We start from the raw sequence: 16366 nt of genomic DNA, 5'->3' as shown, positions 1-16366 counted from the left end.
CTTTTTGGAATGTATCAGAATTTTCTTCATACTAATTTTGCACATTTCTTAAGATTTTTAGTAACTATTTCCTCTATTGTTTTTGCTATATCTTCCAACTGTTTTGTAATGTCTTTTTGTGGTTTTGGTCTCAGGTCACTGCTGATCTCATAGAATGAGTTGGGAAATATTCCCAACTCTTGAATTTTTTTTAGGATTTTAGATAGAATTTTTTTCTTAAGTGGTTGGTGGAATTCACCTTTTAAGCCATCAAGGCCTGGAGCTTGCTTTGTGGGAAGGTTTTTAGATACATTGTCAATTTCCTTTATAGATGTAGGGCTGTTTAGGTTATCTGTTCTTGTGTGAGCTTTGGTATTTTGTGTCTTTCAAGTTATCTGTGTAAATATAAAGATTGATGAGTGGGTTCATTGGTGGGTGGGTTCATCAACAGAAGAACAATCCCACTTCTTCTGTTGTAAATATCTCTATGAATGTTTACCAGATGACGAGTACTTAAATCCATTGTTTTATTGGTGGTTTAGTCACTAAGTCATGTCCCATTCTTGCGACCCTGTGTACTATAGCCCACCAGGCTCCTCTGTCCATGGGATTTTCCAGACAAGAATACTGGAGTGGGTTTCCATTTCCTTTTCCAGGGGATCTTCCCCACCCAGGGACTGAACCTGGTCTTCTGCCCTGCATGTAAGTCTCCTGCATTGCAGGCAGATTCTTTACTGACCAAGCCACCAGGGAAGCCTGGTCCATCATTTTATTAGAGATTATAAAACGGTGATTCCTTAATTGTATCATTCCTTCTTCATCTATTATTAGCATTTGATAAAGAAGGGTTTTCTTTTGTCAATTATTAAGTTACCATGAAATACAATTAATACAGGAAAGGCATGATACATGCTTTATTCTTTCTTGATTTACATACAGCGTTGTAATTTATGGTGTAATAGTCTTTGAAGATGACTTATAAGTTTTCTATGCTCAGTTGCTCAGTCCTGTGTCTTTGTGACCCTATGGACGGTAGCCCACCATGCTCCTCTGTCCATGGCATTTTCCAGGTAAGAATACTGGAGTGGGTTGCCATTTCCTTCTCAAGGGAGGTATTATTGTTAATTCATGGATTGAAAAAACAGAGGTTATTTATTTTAGTCCATTTGAAGCCATTGTTTTTATTACTGTGATGTTCAGACTGTCCTGTCATGGGTCATCTGCTTCTGTTCTTCTGACATGACTCTTCCTCTTTGGTAACTTGCTTGTGTTCCAACAGGATGAGATGCTTCAAGCTCATGTTGTCTGTTTCCCACCCAGACCTGGACTTGGCCATTTCCCCAGGACTTCTGTTTCCTTTTATTTCTCACTATAGACTGCGGCATTTAGAGATCATAATCTATATCCTAAGGACGCCTGTTGCTCTTGGGTTTTCATCTCTTCTAGGGTTTTCACTGGACAGAGCTATGAGGTTTGTAGACTTTATAATATGTAGAAATAAATTATGTATTCATTTAAATTAAAGATCTTTGGGTTTTTAGTTCACCTATCATTTTTATATACTTATATTTATTTTCTTATACTGAAAGTCTTTGTTCCAAACAACATCAAAATATATAAAATTTCAACCCCCCCCCCCCCCAAATACTGATATTATTAGTAATAACTTATTGCATGTTAGGGCTTCCCTTGTAGCTCAGTCAGTAAAGAATCTGCCTGCAATGCTGGAGACCTGGGTTTGATTCCTGGGTGGGAGTTTGATTCCTGGGGAAGGAAATGGCAGCCCACTCCAGTATTCTTGCCTGGAGTAATCCCACGGACAGAGGAGCCTGGCAGGTTATAGTCTATGGGGTTGCAAGAGTCGGACACGACTGAGTGACTAAGCACGCATTACATGTTATTTTAATTAAGATTTTCCTTGTGGCTTTTAATGTACTTAAGATATATATATCACGTTAGAAAAAGTTAAGTCACCTAAAATAATTCTGCTCTGTGTGGTTATGCTCTAACTTTGATATACAATTAGGGTGATTTGTTTCAGTTGACTTTTTATTTTTCAGGATTGCTTTGCTTCTGTTTTTACATTAAGAAATTACATACCACATTTATATGGTCCAAAGTTGAAGTTATAAAACAATGTAGTTCAGAGACGTTAACTTCTGCCCTGTCTCTTCACTTCTGTTCTTTCCCTCCCTCCAAAGGTAATCCTTCATATTAGTCTGAAGTTTGTTCTTTTAGTGTTTCATTTTGAATACATAATGCTATATATTAATATATTCATATTTCTCCCAATTTTTAAAATGAGACAGACTAGACTCCCTTTGACGTGCCTTCATTTTTTCCAATTAATAATTTATTCTGAAGATTAGTTTTTAGAATAAGATACAGGTCTTTCTCTTTTTCTCCTTCCCCAATAGCTCAGTTGGTAAAGAATCCACCTGCAGTGCAGGAGACCCTGGTTCAATTCCTGGGTCAGGAAGATCTGCTGGAGAAGGGATAGGCCCCCCACTCCAGTACTCTTGGGCTTCCCTTGTGGCTCAGCTGGTAAAGAATCTGCCTGCAGTGCGGAAGACCTGAGTCCTATCCCTGGGTTGGGAAGATCTCCTAGAGAAGGGAAAGGCTACCCACTCCAGTATTCTGGCTTGGAGAATCCCATGGACTGTATAGTCCATGGGCTTGCAAAGAATCGGACATGACTGAGCGACTTTCACTTGTTAATGTCTTTTTCTGTGGTTTCCAGCCTTTGTTGTTATCGATAGTGGTTTAGTGAATATAAAGTGAATAGCCTTGTTCACATATCACTTCATGTCTTGTCAGCTTGTCTTTGGGACACTTTATTTTCTTTTTTTTTTGGGGGGGGACACTTTCTTAAAAATAGAATTGCTAGCTCAAAGAGTACATTGCAAATGTAATATTGAAAGATACTGGCAAATTCCTCTTTGTGAGAGTATTTCCAACTTAATGGGAAATTAAGTTAATAAAATATGTTGTCACTAAGTACATTTCTTCTAGGTTTTTGTTATATGTCCTCTTGAGTTTCTTTCTATTCCTGGATTTGTTGGATTTTTTACAAAAATCAGGAATAATTATTAAATGTTATGAAATACATTTGGGCAACTATTGATGGTATGATTTCTTCTCCTTTACGCTATTAATTGACATAGTAAATTTCATTAATACATCTTCTATGGGAATGTTAACATCCTAGAGTCCCTAAGACAAGCTCCTCTTCTCATATATGTGCTTATTTTAAAAATACTAGTTTCAGTTATTTGGTTTTTAGTATTTTCCATTTAAACTCAAACTATAGTTTTCAGTTTTTTATGTGTTAAATTTGTTTCGTTTTCAGTCATAAGCAAGTTTTCTACTTTTAATTGAATCAGTTTAAGATTTATATAATTTCCTAGAAATCATCTGTTTTGGGCTTTATTTTGATCTTTTCTTAGCTTTTTGAATTGACTGCTTAGATTGTTTAACTTTCAGGTTTTCGTTTCTTTTTTTTTCTCCAGTTCCCTTTATGCCCAGAATCTTGGACTCTCGAGGTTGGAAGGAATTGAAAGGTGATCTAAAGAATGATCTGTTCTGGGCTTGAATTTGCTCTGCCCAGAAACAGCCCACCTGCCTTTTTTTCTGCTTTTCATTGAGCCCAAAGTAGTTTCTCTATCCATCCACCCATTTGCCTTGATTCTGTTATTTAAAAGAGAGAATGAAATCTCATCCCTTTTCCTGGTGGGCACCGTGGAGGGGCTGCTAACGTGCGTGCCTGTTCCCAGGGCGCCATATGCATGCCCGGGGCTACTGCTGTCAGGGAGCTTGGTCTCGCGCTTCGGGGCTCCAGCCCCGGGTCCTCGGGTGCCCTTCGTGTCCAGCCTTCCCGGTCTGACACGGTCTCTCTTCTCCAGGGACTGGGCTGAGGCCCGTGTCGCGGGGGCTGCTGGGACTTCAGAGGAGAGGACTGCCCGCGCCTCGTTCTTGGGGAACACCGTGTCCTGTTGACTGCACTCTGTGTGCGTCCCTCATGCCCGAGCTGTGCCCTCGATTGTGATGAGGACAGGATGAGGGTGGCAGAGAACCCGGGCGGGCGCTCGTCACGGGTGCCTGCTGCATGCTTTGTGCCCGTGTTAGTCTTCACGGCAAGCCTGCGGGCTGGGCGCTGCGCCCCCTCCCGGGTCGCTGCTGGAGCGGCTGAAGCTTGTGCGTGGGGTGCTCCCTCCGGCTGCACCCCGGGCTGACCGCGGAGCCCAGGGTCTCAAGCCCTGGGCTGCTGTCTCCTGTATGCTGTACTTTGCAGCGTTGTGCTTCTAGGGTGTGCCTTCTCCTGTGTGACTCTGTCTTTTCAAGGCGATGGGCTCGTAAGGGTGTCAGGTGGGGGCCCTTCTCTGCCGGAACGCTGACGTACCCTGAGAAGGTGAGATGATTGTTAGGATATGAAGGAGGCTGAGTAAAAGAGAATGGGAGCCTGTGATGGGAGCAATTCAATTCGCCTTTCATCTGTTGTTTTCACCATAAGGGACATTTTCCCCATCAGGCTTCACACGACAGTCTTGTGTGTGTTTCCTCTGCATGTGGTTTCGAGATGCGGACCAGCAGAGGGCGCTGTTGCCATCAGAGTCGTCATCCCTCTATACCAGAGCACAAACCCACATGTCCTCTAGGTTTTTGAGAAACGTGCTTGTGGTTCCACGTGGTATATTTAATAAATTCCAGCTCTGTCATTGCGGGAGGGGATGACAGCACAGTGCCCCTGTCAGGGGTAAATGTTTTATCCTCACGGCCCTAGAACTGCAGGATGCTGAGCAGCCTGGCCTGGCTGCAGAGGCAGCCTGCAGAAGGGAGTGGCAAGACCTTGGCAGCTCGCACCTCCTTCCTCCAGACCCTTGAGGTTTTTCTCTTTCTCTGACTTTGCTCAGTATCCTCTCACGGTAATAAATCTTAGCCATTAAGACAGCTATGCCCTGAGTCCTGTGAGTCTTCCCAGTAGGTCCTCTGGGTCTTGGGGACCTAGTGCCAGCCAACTACCCACATCTGCAAAAGTACAGAAGTCATACCATGCCCAGGGAAACCCAGGAACCCCTCCCAGGGCTGTGCAGTTACACAGGAGTCATGAATCCACCTGCCGAGTGCTGTCTGCCTGAGAAGCATGTTGGAGCCTCAGCACCCAGGGCTCTTACTGGGGCTGGCCAGGTGGACACCCTTTGCCAGCCTCACCCATATTCCAGACTTCCAGGAGGAAAAGTATTCAGCATGGATCACACTGTCGGTACAGACTGTTCAGTCAGTGAGGAATGGTGAGGTAGGAATCCTCCTGAAACCCGTCTCCAGACCTCAGCCAGAGGCTGGCAGGCTTTCTAAGGGTAGGCTGTCTCAGGATGCGAGTGCACTTCACCCAGTGGAAGAGCAGACAGGAAGCGTCCAGTCATGTCTTTGAAGTGTAAATGGAGCCTGAAAAAGAGCACGTTCAGCAGTGCAAAGTATGAACGAATGTGTATTTTTTGATCTTAGTATCAAGCTAATTATTACCAATTTTCAGAAGGTGGAGGAAAAAGATTTTGCACAGTGCAGCATGTTGAGACTTTATCAGTGTTGAGAGGGAGAGTGATGGTAGAGAGGCCGAGGAAAAGAACTTCTAAATAACAAAGTATGCTGCTAGTGTCATTTATTTGAGTTGTTACAAAATGCATTTAAAAAGTAATGGCTTTTTCCTTTTATAGGATTTGAGAATTCTGAATATGTGGACATTTGTAAAAAACAAAAACCACCCAAGGACAACTCTTGTTTCTCTTTTGGCTCATGTTCAAGTCTAGAGCTATGTTTATATTTGGGGACCACACTGTGGGAGCAGTGCCTGCTTTTTCCCCATGTCACTAAATAGCCTTTGAAAAATTAGACTTTGGGAAGTTGTATGACAACCTGTTGTTTGGTCTTATCATGCTTTATTGATTGACCTGTTCTCCTTCTGTTGGGCATTTAGGTCTCCTTTTCCATGATTATACCACTTTTATCATGAGCATTATTTTGAAAAATGTTTGGTAATTTGAGAGGTGAAAATGACATCTGATTGTTTTAAATTTGTAAACATTGAATGTATATCAAGGGTTTGGAATAACAGACGTGTCTGAAGATTATCTGAAGATAATTATCTGAGAAAATTAGCAAAGCCATGTGTATTGACTGTTTTAAAAAGCCTGTGGACTGTAGCTGAGTTGGCGGTTGCTGAAGCAGCTGTCAGGTGGGCTGCTTAGGGCACCTAGCCGCTCAGGCTGCAATGGCACCTGCCACAGGTGTGTGGCATGTGGTCAGGTGGAAAGGAAGTGAGGAGTGTTCCAGGAGACGGGGCTATACCAGTGCTGTCTGGTTTTCATATTTCTTTCCTAACTGAATTTCTAGTTGTTTGTGTTTGATTGGTTCCACTATTTTAAATGTTTACTAGACCTATATGAGTTTTAGTTGCAAATATTTTCAACATTTTGTCTTTTGCCTTTTAAGTTTTGTACATGTTGCTTTGGATTCCTGCCCCCACCCCAAGTGTTGTTGTTGTTGTTTTTTTTTTTATATTTATTTATTTTGTCAAGTCTTAAATGCGGCACGAGGAATCTTGAGTTGCAGCATGTCGGGTCTAGATCCCCCACCAGGGATCAAATCCTGGCTCCCTGCATTGGGAGTGCAGAGTCTTAGCCACTGGACCACCAGGGAAGGTCCCACTAAAAAGTTTTTCATTGTATATAATCAGTCCTTTTTTCTTGTTGTTTCTTCCAAGATTTTTACACATAAAAAGTACCCGCTTGGCAAGGCCAGGCGAACATTCACCTATGTTCCCTTTTGATTACTTCCTTTCCTTTTGTAAACCCAGGGCTTCCCTCGTGGCTCAGCTGGTAAAGAATCCGCCTGCCATGTGGGAGACCTGGGCTGGATCCCCGGGTTGGGAGCGACCACAGGCAGCCTGCAGTTCCCTGCCTTCCCACAAGGGCTCCTTCTCTGCTGTGGGTCGGCCCCCTCTCCCTGTGACTCTACCAGGCAGGAAGTTCGTCCAGGCTTTACTTGTGGATTTTATTATGAAAATGTATCCCCTCCCCCAGGGTAAAGTTTCTTACCCATGAACTTTTATCGAAAATGTCTCAGTTATTTCCATCCATTTATTCTTTTAGATGTATTTAAAATAATCACTTGGCCAGATTTTAAGTGTCTTATTTGGATTTTGATCAGATTTGTATCGAATGTGTACATTAATTTGGAAGGGATTGATGCAGTTTCATTCAGGGCTCTGGACCTTCTGTTTAAGTTTTCTTCCCTGTCCTTAGGAGACAGGTTTGTTACGTAGGTCTTTGACTTTTTTCAACTCATTTTTGTGTCATTGTGAGTGAATACTCTTACGTTATGTTTCTGTTAACTGCTACTAGATTTGTTTTATATCCTTTGGAGATTTTGTGATGTGCTTTTCATTAAAATGCTGATTAAATAATAAATAGTACCGTATTCTGTAAGGTGCAATAGAAAACACTGAGGGATCTGAAAGAAATTATAGGCCTGAGAAACTTTTTACTTTACAAAAAAGTAGGGTTGTTCTTCTCTTGAGGAACAGAAACTGTTTAGCCCAGATAACCTCTTTTTAAGAAATTCTACTTTAAATTTTTTATGGTGTGTTTGAGATATGTTTCTTATATAGTATGTCACCCCATTTTTATTGGTTGTGATTCCAAAAATAGTTTTTTGTTTCCTCTGTTCCTTGATACTAATTACTTTCTGTGTTTCTAGGTCAAATTATCCTCTCTAAACATTTATGGTAACAGGAAGGCATTAGAAATTGTTTAGTATTTTCTAGGTGGTGATTATGTAGAAAAATTAGAGCAGATAATTTGTATAGCATCTTCGTCAGTGGTGGTGCTTACCTTTTCCCTGGTTTGCACATTCGGTGGCCTGTTATGAACAAATTGGCATTACAGACTGCTGTCCACACGGCAGGAGAACACAGACCTCCATGCATTTCACGTCATAGCTCATTGGGAGCCAGTGGTCTTTTCCCTGAAGCGGGACAGGCGATGTGATTTGTGGGGCCCAGCGTAAAATGGAACTTCGAGGCTCCTTGTGAGAAAATTATTCAGTTCAGAATGGTGACATTAAACCAGGAGGGTCCTCTGCAGACGCACAAGTTGTGGCCCCTGAAGCTGGCCCCCCCGCCCCCTGCCTGCCGCAGCCTGGGGACCCAGGACCTGTGGGGAGGAGCCTTGAGGTTCTGAAAGCGTTCATTATTGTTTAGTCGCTCAGTCGTGTCTTACTCTTTGCAACCCCATGGACTGTAGCCCACCCAGCTCCTCTGGCCATGGGATTTCCCAGCAAGAATACTGGCGTGGGTTGCCATTTCCTCCTCCAGGGGATCTTCCCGACCCAGGGACAGAACCCACGTCTCCTGCACTGGCAGGTGGATTCTTTACCAATGAGCTACCTGGGAAGCCTTTACAGGAGCCCTTTTCCTCCTCTTTTGCATTTCTGGCCTCTTTGCTTCTGTTTGAGATTCTAACTTCATGAATGCCCAGAGGTTCCTTAGAGAAAATCACAAATACATGTCCATTGGGTCTGTCAGACTTTTTTCTTCATGTTCAGGGACCTGGTCTGTAACTGCATTTAACTATTTACATTTTATGTATATCAGGGGTTTGGAATAACAGATGTGTCTGAAGATTATCTCAAGATAATTATCTGAGAAAAATAGCAAAGCCATGTGTATTCCAGGGGAGATTTCCTTTAGACAGCTGAGAGGAGATTTTCTCACCTTAAGAATTAGTGCCATCTCTGATCATTAGAGCCTTGTTCCTAATTACTACTTTGTAGCATCAGGTCTCTGCAGCTGTAAATTGTTAATACTCTGTGGCATGTATTTCTGGGTTTATAGGGTCTCCCTCCCTCTTTATCCAAAACTTGCACAGACATCTGAGAGTTGCTTCTGTTCCATTTATTTGTGCTCCTGAGCTGGTCTCCAGATGGTGATCGAGGGTTCTGTCTTGTTCAGTTTATCTGTTTAGTTAACCTGTGCTCTGCTGTCCTTGCCTCAGGCTGTTCTAATCTAACTGAACCCCACCCCCCGCCCCTTCTGTGTTCTTTGCTTTAGGGAAAAATCACTGGTCTCTCCTCCCCACTGTCTTTACTTCCCACTTTTTCTATGTTCTATTTGTGGTGCAAGAAATGAACTCGAATCATAGCTGAGAAATGAGAACTGTTGACAGTCGTGTCCTTCATATGCCACAGAAGACATGACCTTTATTCCCAGAGACGAGGTTATTTCAGGAAAGAGATCAACAGTCCAGTATCTTTAAATGTTCAAGAGTATAGGGCTCTCTTGGAGGCTCAGGCAGTAAAGAAGCTGCCTGCAGTGCTGGAGAGCCGGGTTCAATGCTGGAGACCCGGGTTCAGTCCCTTGGTTGGGAAGATCCCCTGGAAAAGGAAATGGCAACCCACTCCAAAGAGCTGGACACGACTGAGTGGCTAACACACAGGGGTTTAGGAAAGGAAGAGATGAACGCAGTTAGAAGGGTGCCGTCAGCCGCAGGGGTGACGGGTAAGCTCCCTAAGGCACTGGGGGACGAGGAAGCTCTGAGGACTCAAGTGGGCCCTGCCTGGAGTTACGGTTGGATGGGAAAAGCAGGGCTGGTGCGTACGCAGAGGGGCCTTCGGAGGAACACTGATCAAGATAACAGCTAACGCTTGAGTGCCTCATTTTCTGTAACTTTTCCCTCTGCTTTCCAACTTAGAAAAAATTACAGGAATAGTTCAAGAACTCCCATATATACGTTTCCTTTTTTAACAATAGATTGGTCTTGCTTGTTCTAGGATGTCATACACACGGGCTCATACAGTACGTCCTCGTGGGTTCAGACTCTTTCAGCATTGTGTCTTTGAGATGCAAGGGTGATTGTCATTCCTATTCATTGATGAATTGCATTCCATTGAAAAAGTACACCAGAATTTGCTCACCTGTTGTCCTGTTGCTAGAGAAGGAATTTGGGTTGTTTTCTGGTTTGGACTGTTAGCAATAAAGCTACCATAGACTTTTTATGAAAGTCTTTTTTGTGGGCATACGTTTTTATTTCTCTTGGCTAAATACCTAGGGCTGAAAAGTTGACTCTTAGGGCAGGTTTATGGATTGAAAGTTGATAATCTTTTTTTTTTTTTTTTTTTAATGTATTAGAAATTACCAAATTTCAGTTTTTAGAGTGGTTGTGCCATTTTACACTCTCATCTGTGTCTGAGTGTTCTGGTTGCTCCATATCCTGGGCAACCATTGATGTTATTTGTCTTTTCAATTTTCGCGGATCTGGTGTGTGGCAGCGGTGGTCTCCCCCTAGTGGCCGCCAGTGGTTAAGCGCTTTTTCGCGTGCTCGTTATCCGTTTGTATGTCTTGTTTTGGAGTATCCTTGTGTCTGTGTATTCTGTCTCTTTATTCCTCAGTTGTAAGAGCTTTTTATATATTCTGGGTAATAGTCCTTTACCAGATACATGTCTTGCAGATATTTTTTCCCCGGCTGTGGCTTGCTTATTCATTTTCTCAGTGGTGGTGGTTTAGTTGCTCAGTGGTATCTGACTCTTTATAACGCTATGGACTGTAGCCCTCCAGGCTCCTCTGTCCATGGGAGTCTCCAGGCAAGAATACTGGAGTGGGTTGCCATTTCCTTTTCCAGGGGATCTTCCCGACCCAGGGATCGAACCTGGGTCTCCTGTATTGCAGGTGGTCTCCTGCATCACAGGAGAATTCTTTACCGACTGAGCTTCCAGGGAAGCTCCAAATTTTCTTGATGATTTACCATTTTAGTGATCAGAAGTTTCTCATTTTGATGAAATCTCATTTATTATTTTTTTGTTTTATGGTATTGTTTTCTGTTTTCTGTTAAAAACAATCTTCTGCACCAGGTTATGGAGATATTCTTTCTTCCAGCTGGATTATGGTTTAAGTCTGTGAACCATCCTTAATTAATTTTTGTATGAAGTATGAGGCAAGAGTTGAGGTTCATTTCATTTTCCCAAATGAATAGAAAGTTGTTCTTACACCATTTGTGAAAAGGTTTTCTTTTCTCATTGAATTATTTTGATGTTTTTGTCAAAAAATCAGTTGCTTATAACATTATTGGCCTATTTCTGGACCCATCTGTTCTACATCGTTCATCTATTGATCTTTATAGTAATACCACACTGTCTTGATTGCTTAAGCTCTTTAGCAATTCTTGAAGTCAATTACTTTTCTTTTTTTTCAAGATTGTGTGGCTATTTTAGGCCCTTAGCATTGCCATGTGAATTTTAGAATCAGCTCGTCAAATCTTTCTCTTTATTGATAAATTAGTTATTAAATACCTGCTGGATGGTGTATGTGTGGTTGGATTCCTTTGCTGCTCACCTGAGACTGTCAGAACAGGGCTTGTTAATCAGTTATACCCCAATACAAAATAAAACGCTTAGGAGAATACCTACTGGATTATGATTATTAAGCCTGTATATCAAATTTGGGTAAATGGACATCTTGACAGTCTCGAGTCTTGCAATCCATGAACATGGTGCATCTTTCTGGCTGGCAGTAGACTTAACCCTTTAGATGGATTATTATTGTTGAGATAATACATAAAAGTGCTTAGTGTGGCATTTATAAGGACCCATCCTCTAATGTTGCTATTTACTGTTAGTTCCATTAATCACACAGCTTTATAAAGTACTTTCTGTTCATATCTCATTTTGATTGGCTTGGAACTTGACCATGGTCACACTGCTAGGAAATGCCTGGGCAGGGTTTGAAATGAAGTCCTTACGACTCTTAGATTTCGTGCTTGTAAGCATATGTCCTGGAAGCCAAGGGTAGTGAGCCTTGTGTTGTATTTCTCTGCGTTTTGGGGGTGGCCTTTATATGTTGGCAGGTTAAGGTTAGACAGGATCCAACAACAGTTTATTCCGAATGATTTAAGCATCACAGGAGTTTAATGAGGATGTGTTGGCTCACAGTCTCCCTGGAGAGCTGTGGCTTCTCCCGTGAGAGCATCACCCTGTCACCCCAGGAGCTGACCACAGAGTGCTGCCTGTGCCCCTGGCCCCACCCGTCAAGGCAGCTTTCCCTTCTCTGCCCCCGTTGCTGCTCACACTGACCCAGGCGAGCAGGGACGCGCCCCAGTCAGGAGCTAGGCCACTTACCCCTGGTCACAGGAGAGCTGGGGCAGCAGGCAGAGAGCCCAGGGGATCAGCCATGGTTGGGGGGCTGCAGCTGGTTCCCCAGCACGTCTGGTCTGTGCATTCATACTTTCTACTCTGTTGGTAGTAAAATGAAAACAAAGCCTCTTGAGAATCTAAATCCACATTATACATTTTCAGCTAGTATGTAAACCAATGGGAGATCCTGTTTCCCTGATTTCGTATCCATTTTAATCTATTCTAACATGTCGTAGACACAGAACACGGTCTGGGTCGCATTTCTGCTGCTTCCCTGCTGTGTGGCCTCAGAGAGGGCGCTGTTTGCCTCTCTGCTTTCTCAGCTATGAGCTCAGAGAAGCACAGTGTCTAATTAGTAGTCCTGTTCTAGGCTGTTCTTTTAAGCTGCTGTGCACAAAGTGCTTAACTTATGCTTGGTGTGCAGGAAATACTCAGAAGCATGACCCGTTTTATGTACACTCACCTTCACACCTGCGTCCAGTGTGCAGATTGCTTACATGGAGAGAGAGCTTCCCCTTGTTCTGTCTCAGAGATGGAAGCGGTTGCCAGGGTCGGTGGGGAGAGCGCTGACTGTGAAGAGCCACATTGCTGGTCTACAGGGAGGATGTCTGGTGATGACGGAAGAGCAGCGGTCCTCGCTTCCTGGAGAGATTTCATGTTTATCAACTCAGACGGATGTCACTGAGCTGTCGCTGGCTATGGTACCTTGGAGTCTGCTTTCTGTCGTGGCCCGCGGACTGGCCGGCAGTCCCCTGTGTGGCTGTGCGGTGACACGGGTCTGAGCAGGGCCACATCTGCTGGGCAGGATGGCGTTGCCTCGGCTCCCCCGAGGCCTTGCTGGAGAAGCTGGCGAGCAGGGACCTGGGCTGCCCCGCAGAGCTGGAGCAGCACTGCCCGATGGGACTCCTGCTCAGAGCCTGTGCCCTGCTTCTGATCTTTCGGTTGCGCCTATGTGAGGACACTGTGCCGTGTTCCCAGAACGGGACTCTGGCTCCCATGACAGCTCAGCTTTGGCTTTCTCTTGTCCTGTGAATGAAACGGCGTGGGGTCAGAGAGCTTGTGCTCTTCCTGGCTCTCCTCCCCGTGCTGGCCCATGACTCACATTGCACGCTCGGGCAGGGGTGGCCTCTGAAGAAAGCTCATGTGCGAGTGAAGGCCCTTGACCCTGTCCTGGCTGATGCAGCCTTAGCAGGATGCATTACAGTGGGTGCAGGAGGGTCAGCGGCCCTGCAGGCCCCCAGGCACGCGTGCAGCCCCACCGTGACGGCCCCGGCGGTCAGGCTGCTTGCAGGCCGCTCAGCGTTGGTCCTCGTGGCCTGGGCTCTCGTCTCAGCGCTGGTCCGCGTGGGCCGGGATTTCTGCTCATTTATGCGCTTGTGAGGAGACACCGTGTGGGGGCTCCTTCCCTGACCACGTCCACGGTCACCTGCCCTCCTGGCTCCTTTCTCTGGACGTCTCTCCTTCCCTTTCTGTGCACTTTCTGGCCCCTGTTTTCTTAAGCTCCACAGCTCTGTTTCCCCCCTTTCCTTGCTGTTTTGTTTTATCAGATCAGTGGAACCCCTGCCTCTCAGCGGCCTCTCCATGGTGACAGGATGCTATCTGGGTTCACTCCAGGGGTCTCCCCATCTCCCCGGTGAGACACGCTCATTTCTCTGTCTTGGGAATGCAGGTGCAGATGGTGGTGCCCTGGCCTCAGCCAGACGCCAGGGTCTGTCTTTCCTTCCATCCCCAAACCCAGCTCTTAGATCCACGAGGCTTCCTTGTAGTGGCTGACCCGAGGAATCTTGACCTGTCATCCTGCATTGGTTGCTATATAGTAATTTAAAAAATCTTCAATCTTTTCAGGATACCTTGAAAATGAATACATGAAGCTCACTGTGATAAGTTTTAAAAATAACACAGAACACCTACCTCTTATTGGAAAAGTTGGCCTTTCTTGGAAAACTAATAGTTTTGATGGCTGTATAAAGGTAATTTTTTTCCTTAAAGTACTCGGTCTCTGTATAATTAATGTGTCTGATGATGTGTATGTGTGATGCTGCGTTGAAAGTCCTAGATTGATTGTTCTGGTGTCGGAAGAGCTGTGCACGTCTTCTTACCGCTGACCATCAGTTGATTGACTTATCCAGCGCTTACTGAGCGCCTTTTGTTTTCCGCTGAGTGAGGTGGGTGGGCTGCACTCAGCACCGTTTCTCAGCGGTGTTGATTGCACCCCCCGCGCTCCCTCGAAGCCCTTTGGCTGTTTGTTTTATGGAGAAAGAGTGGAGCTCTAGGTTGCACCAGGCAAGTCGCATTTACTCAAAAACGTCTTACTCATACACCCATTTAAAGTATATTGCAGTTCTGTTCCAGCATACAGATATTTCCTTGAACAGTTAAATCGGAGTTTGCCTCTGTCACAAACCAGCCGCACGGCGGGGAGGCTTGCTGTGGGGCTGGGGTGGCAGAGGAGGGTGGGTCTCGCACAGTCTGGCTCCTCTGGTGACCCCTGTGCCCGTGGGCGCCCTGGTTCTCACTCCTCTCCTTCTGTATTTTGTGGGGTGAACTAGATTTACATGGGACGGTTCTGCTGTGGATGCAGAAGCCCCCAGTGAGCTAGGCTTTATCCTGCCTAGGAGCACGGAAGCCTCGTGTCGTCACAGGGGTGAGGGGTGATGACTGAGGCAAGAGCCGCGTTGTCGCCGAGCATGAAGACCACTTCATTATCACTAAGGCGTCTCCTGTGGTCCACTTGCTCTTTGCTGTGAGGAGATGTTTTATTAATTGTACGTGTAAACAGGTATTTAAGCTTCAGCAAAGATCTGTCGTACACAAAAGAATATTGTTCCGTTTCTTCAGGAGCACAGGCCTGGCTTTTTAAAATGGGTTCAGGTGAGTCTTACAGAAACAGTATGAGAACGTTGAAATCACAGTAGATCTTGAGGACCAGGAAAGGCAGACTATCAACCCGGCAGACTTAAGGGGTCAGGAAGTGCACTCTCTGCATGTTCCTGCCTCCTGTGATTTTGTTCTCTTTCCTCTTCTCCCTCCTCTTTCACTTAGTCCTTCATGATGAGGAGGCTCCATATCTCCTCAGGTCTAACTGGGATTTTTATCCTTGCCACTTATGAATGTTTGTGTTTATTTTGTAGAGTTGCTCTATAATGGACGTAACTCTTCTGGAGGAGTACGGGAAGCCCTTCTGGTGCTTCAGTTCCCCGGTGTGCGTGCGATGCTGCCCCGGGCCCTCCGACGGCCCTAATTTCTTGGGGGAGGCGTACTATGTGGACTACTCGGATTCGGAAGGAAGGCTGCACATGGAGCTGGTGTGGGTCGAGGAGACGGAGGAGTACTTCATCGTCAGCCTGGCCCTCTACCTGCGGTTGGCAAAAGTAAACCAATGGTTTGGGACACAATACTAAGCGGTAGCAATTGGTGGCAAATTATTATTGCTGTTTGTTTTCATCGGACTAACTGGTTTTGTTCCTGGTTTTTGTCGTGAGTTAAAATAAAGCACTGGTCTGTTCAGTATCTTCTTATTTCACATTATAAGTTATGATTCCTGGGTCATTTTAAAGTTGACGTATAGGAGATTAAGTTACATTTTAAAAACACGGAAGCACATCACAGTGGAAATTCACATACAATGAAAAAGGGAAATATTTACTCTTCTCCTGCCCTTGCACTTTAAAATGCAAGAAAATGGATGAGACTGGAATCTGGTAAGTTTTCACTTGAGGGGGGGTGTGTGTGTGTGTGGAATAAAGATCATGTGACCTGATCTTTATAAAGGTGGTGTGTGTGGGTGTGTGTTGGGTAAAGATCATGTGACCACTGTATGTATGTGTGAGTGTGTGGGGGGGTGTGTGTGTGTGTTGGGTAAAGATCATGTGATCATTGTGTATATTGGATACATAGGATTTTTTCTTTATAGGTTAGAAACCCAAATAAGGAAACACATTTAAATCTGAACTTCATGGTATTCATTAGGATTAGAAAGTGCTGTATTCATGGCATTTAGCAGCCACATTAGTATTCAATAAAGGAAAGTAAAATAGACAAATGACCTGCTTTAGAAGGAAAGACGCATGTGTAATCATCTGAAGAAACTGTCTTTCCTTAGAAGAGAGAAGTGTGGCGCACGTGCCGTTCAGACAGCAGCTCTGCGTCTGTGGCGTTGGAAGTAGGTTGAGCTGGGGAAAGAGGGCCGCTCTCCTTTCCCCAGCCGGAC

At 44.6% G+C, this 16366-nt stretch overlaps 1 protein-coding gene across 6 annotated transcripts in view; it reads left to right on the top strand.

The window, feature by feature from the left end:
• Positions 1 to 15666, top strand: part of FBXO15 (F-box protein 15) — a 37017-nt gene extending 21351 nt beyond the window's left edge. For 5 of the 6 annotated variants that reach the window (XM_006064648.4, XM_044934875.2, XM_044934872.2 and 2 more), the window contains 2 exons: positions 14002 to 14126; positions 15288 to 15666. In XM_006064648.4, the coding sequence (XP_006064710.1) occupies positions 14002 to 14126; positions 15288 to 15557 (395 nt within the window). In that variant the 3' untranslated portion in view covers positions 15558 to 15666. The remainder of the gene's footprint in view (positions 1 to 14001; positions 14127 to 15287) is intronic. The other variant, XM_044934876.2, reaches the window with a different exon arrangement.
• Positions 15667 to 16366: the final 700 nt, after the last annotated feature.

Source organism: Bubalus bubalis, chromosome 22 (genome assembly GCF_019923935.1).
Source record: "Bubalus bubalis isolate 160015118507 breed Murrah chromosome 22, NDDB_SH_1, whole genome shotgun sequence".
Lineage (NCBI taxonomy): Eukaryota > Metazoa > Chordata > Mammalia > Artiodactyla > Bovidae > Bubalus > Bubalus bubalis.
Note: the sequence above shows the minus strand (reverse complement) of the source record. Positions and strands in the feature narration are given on the sequence as shown.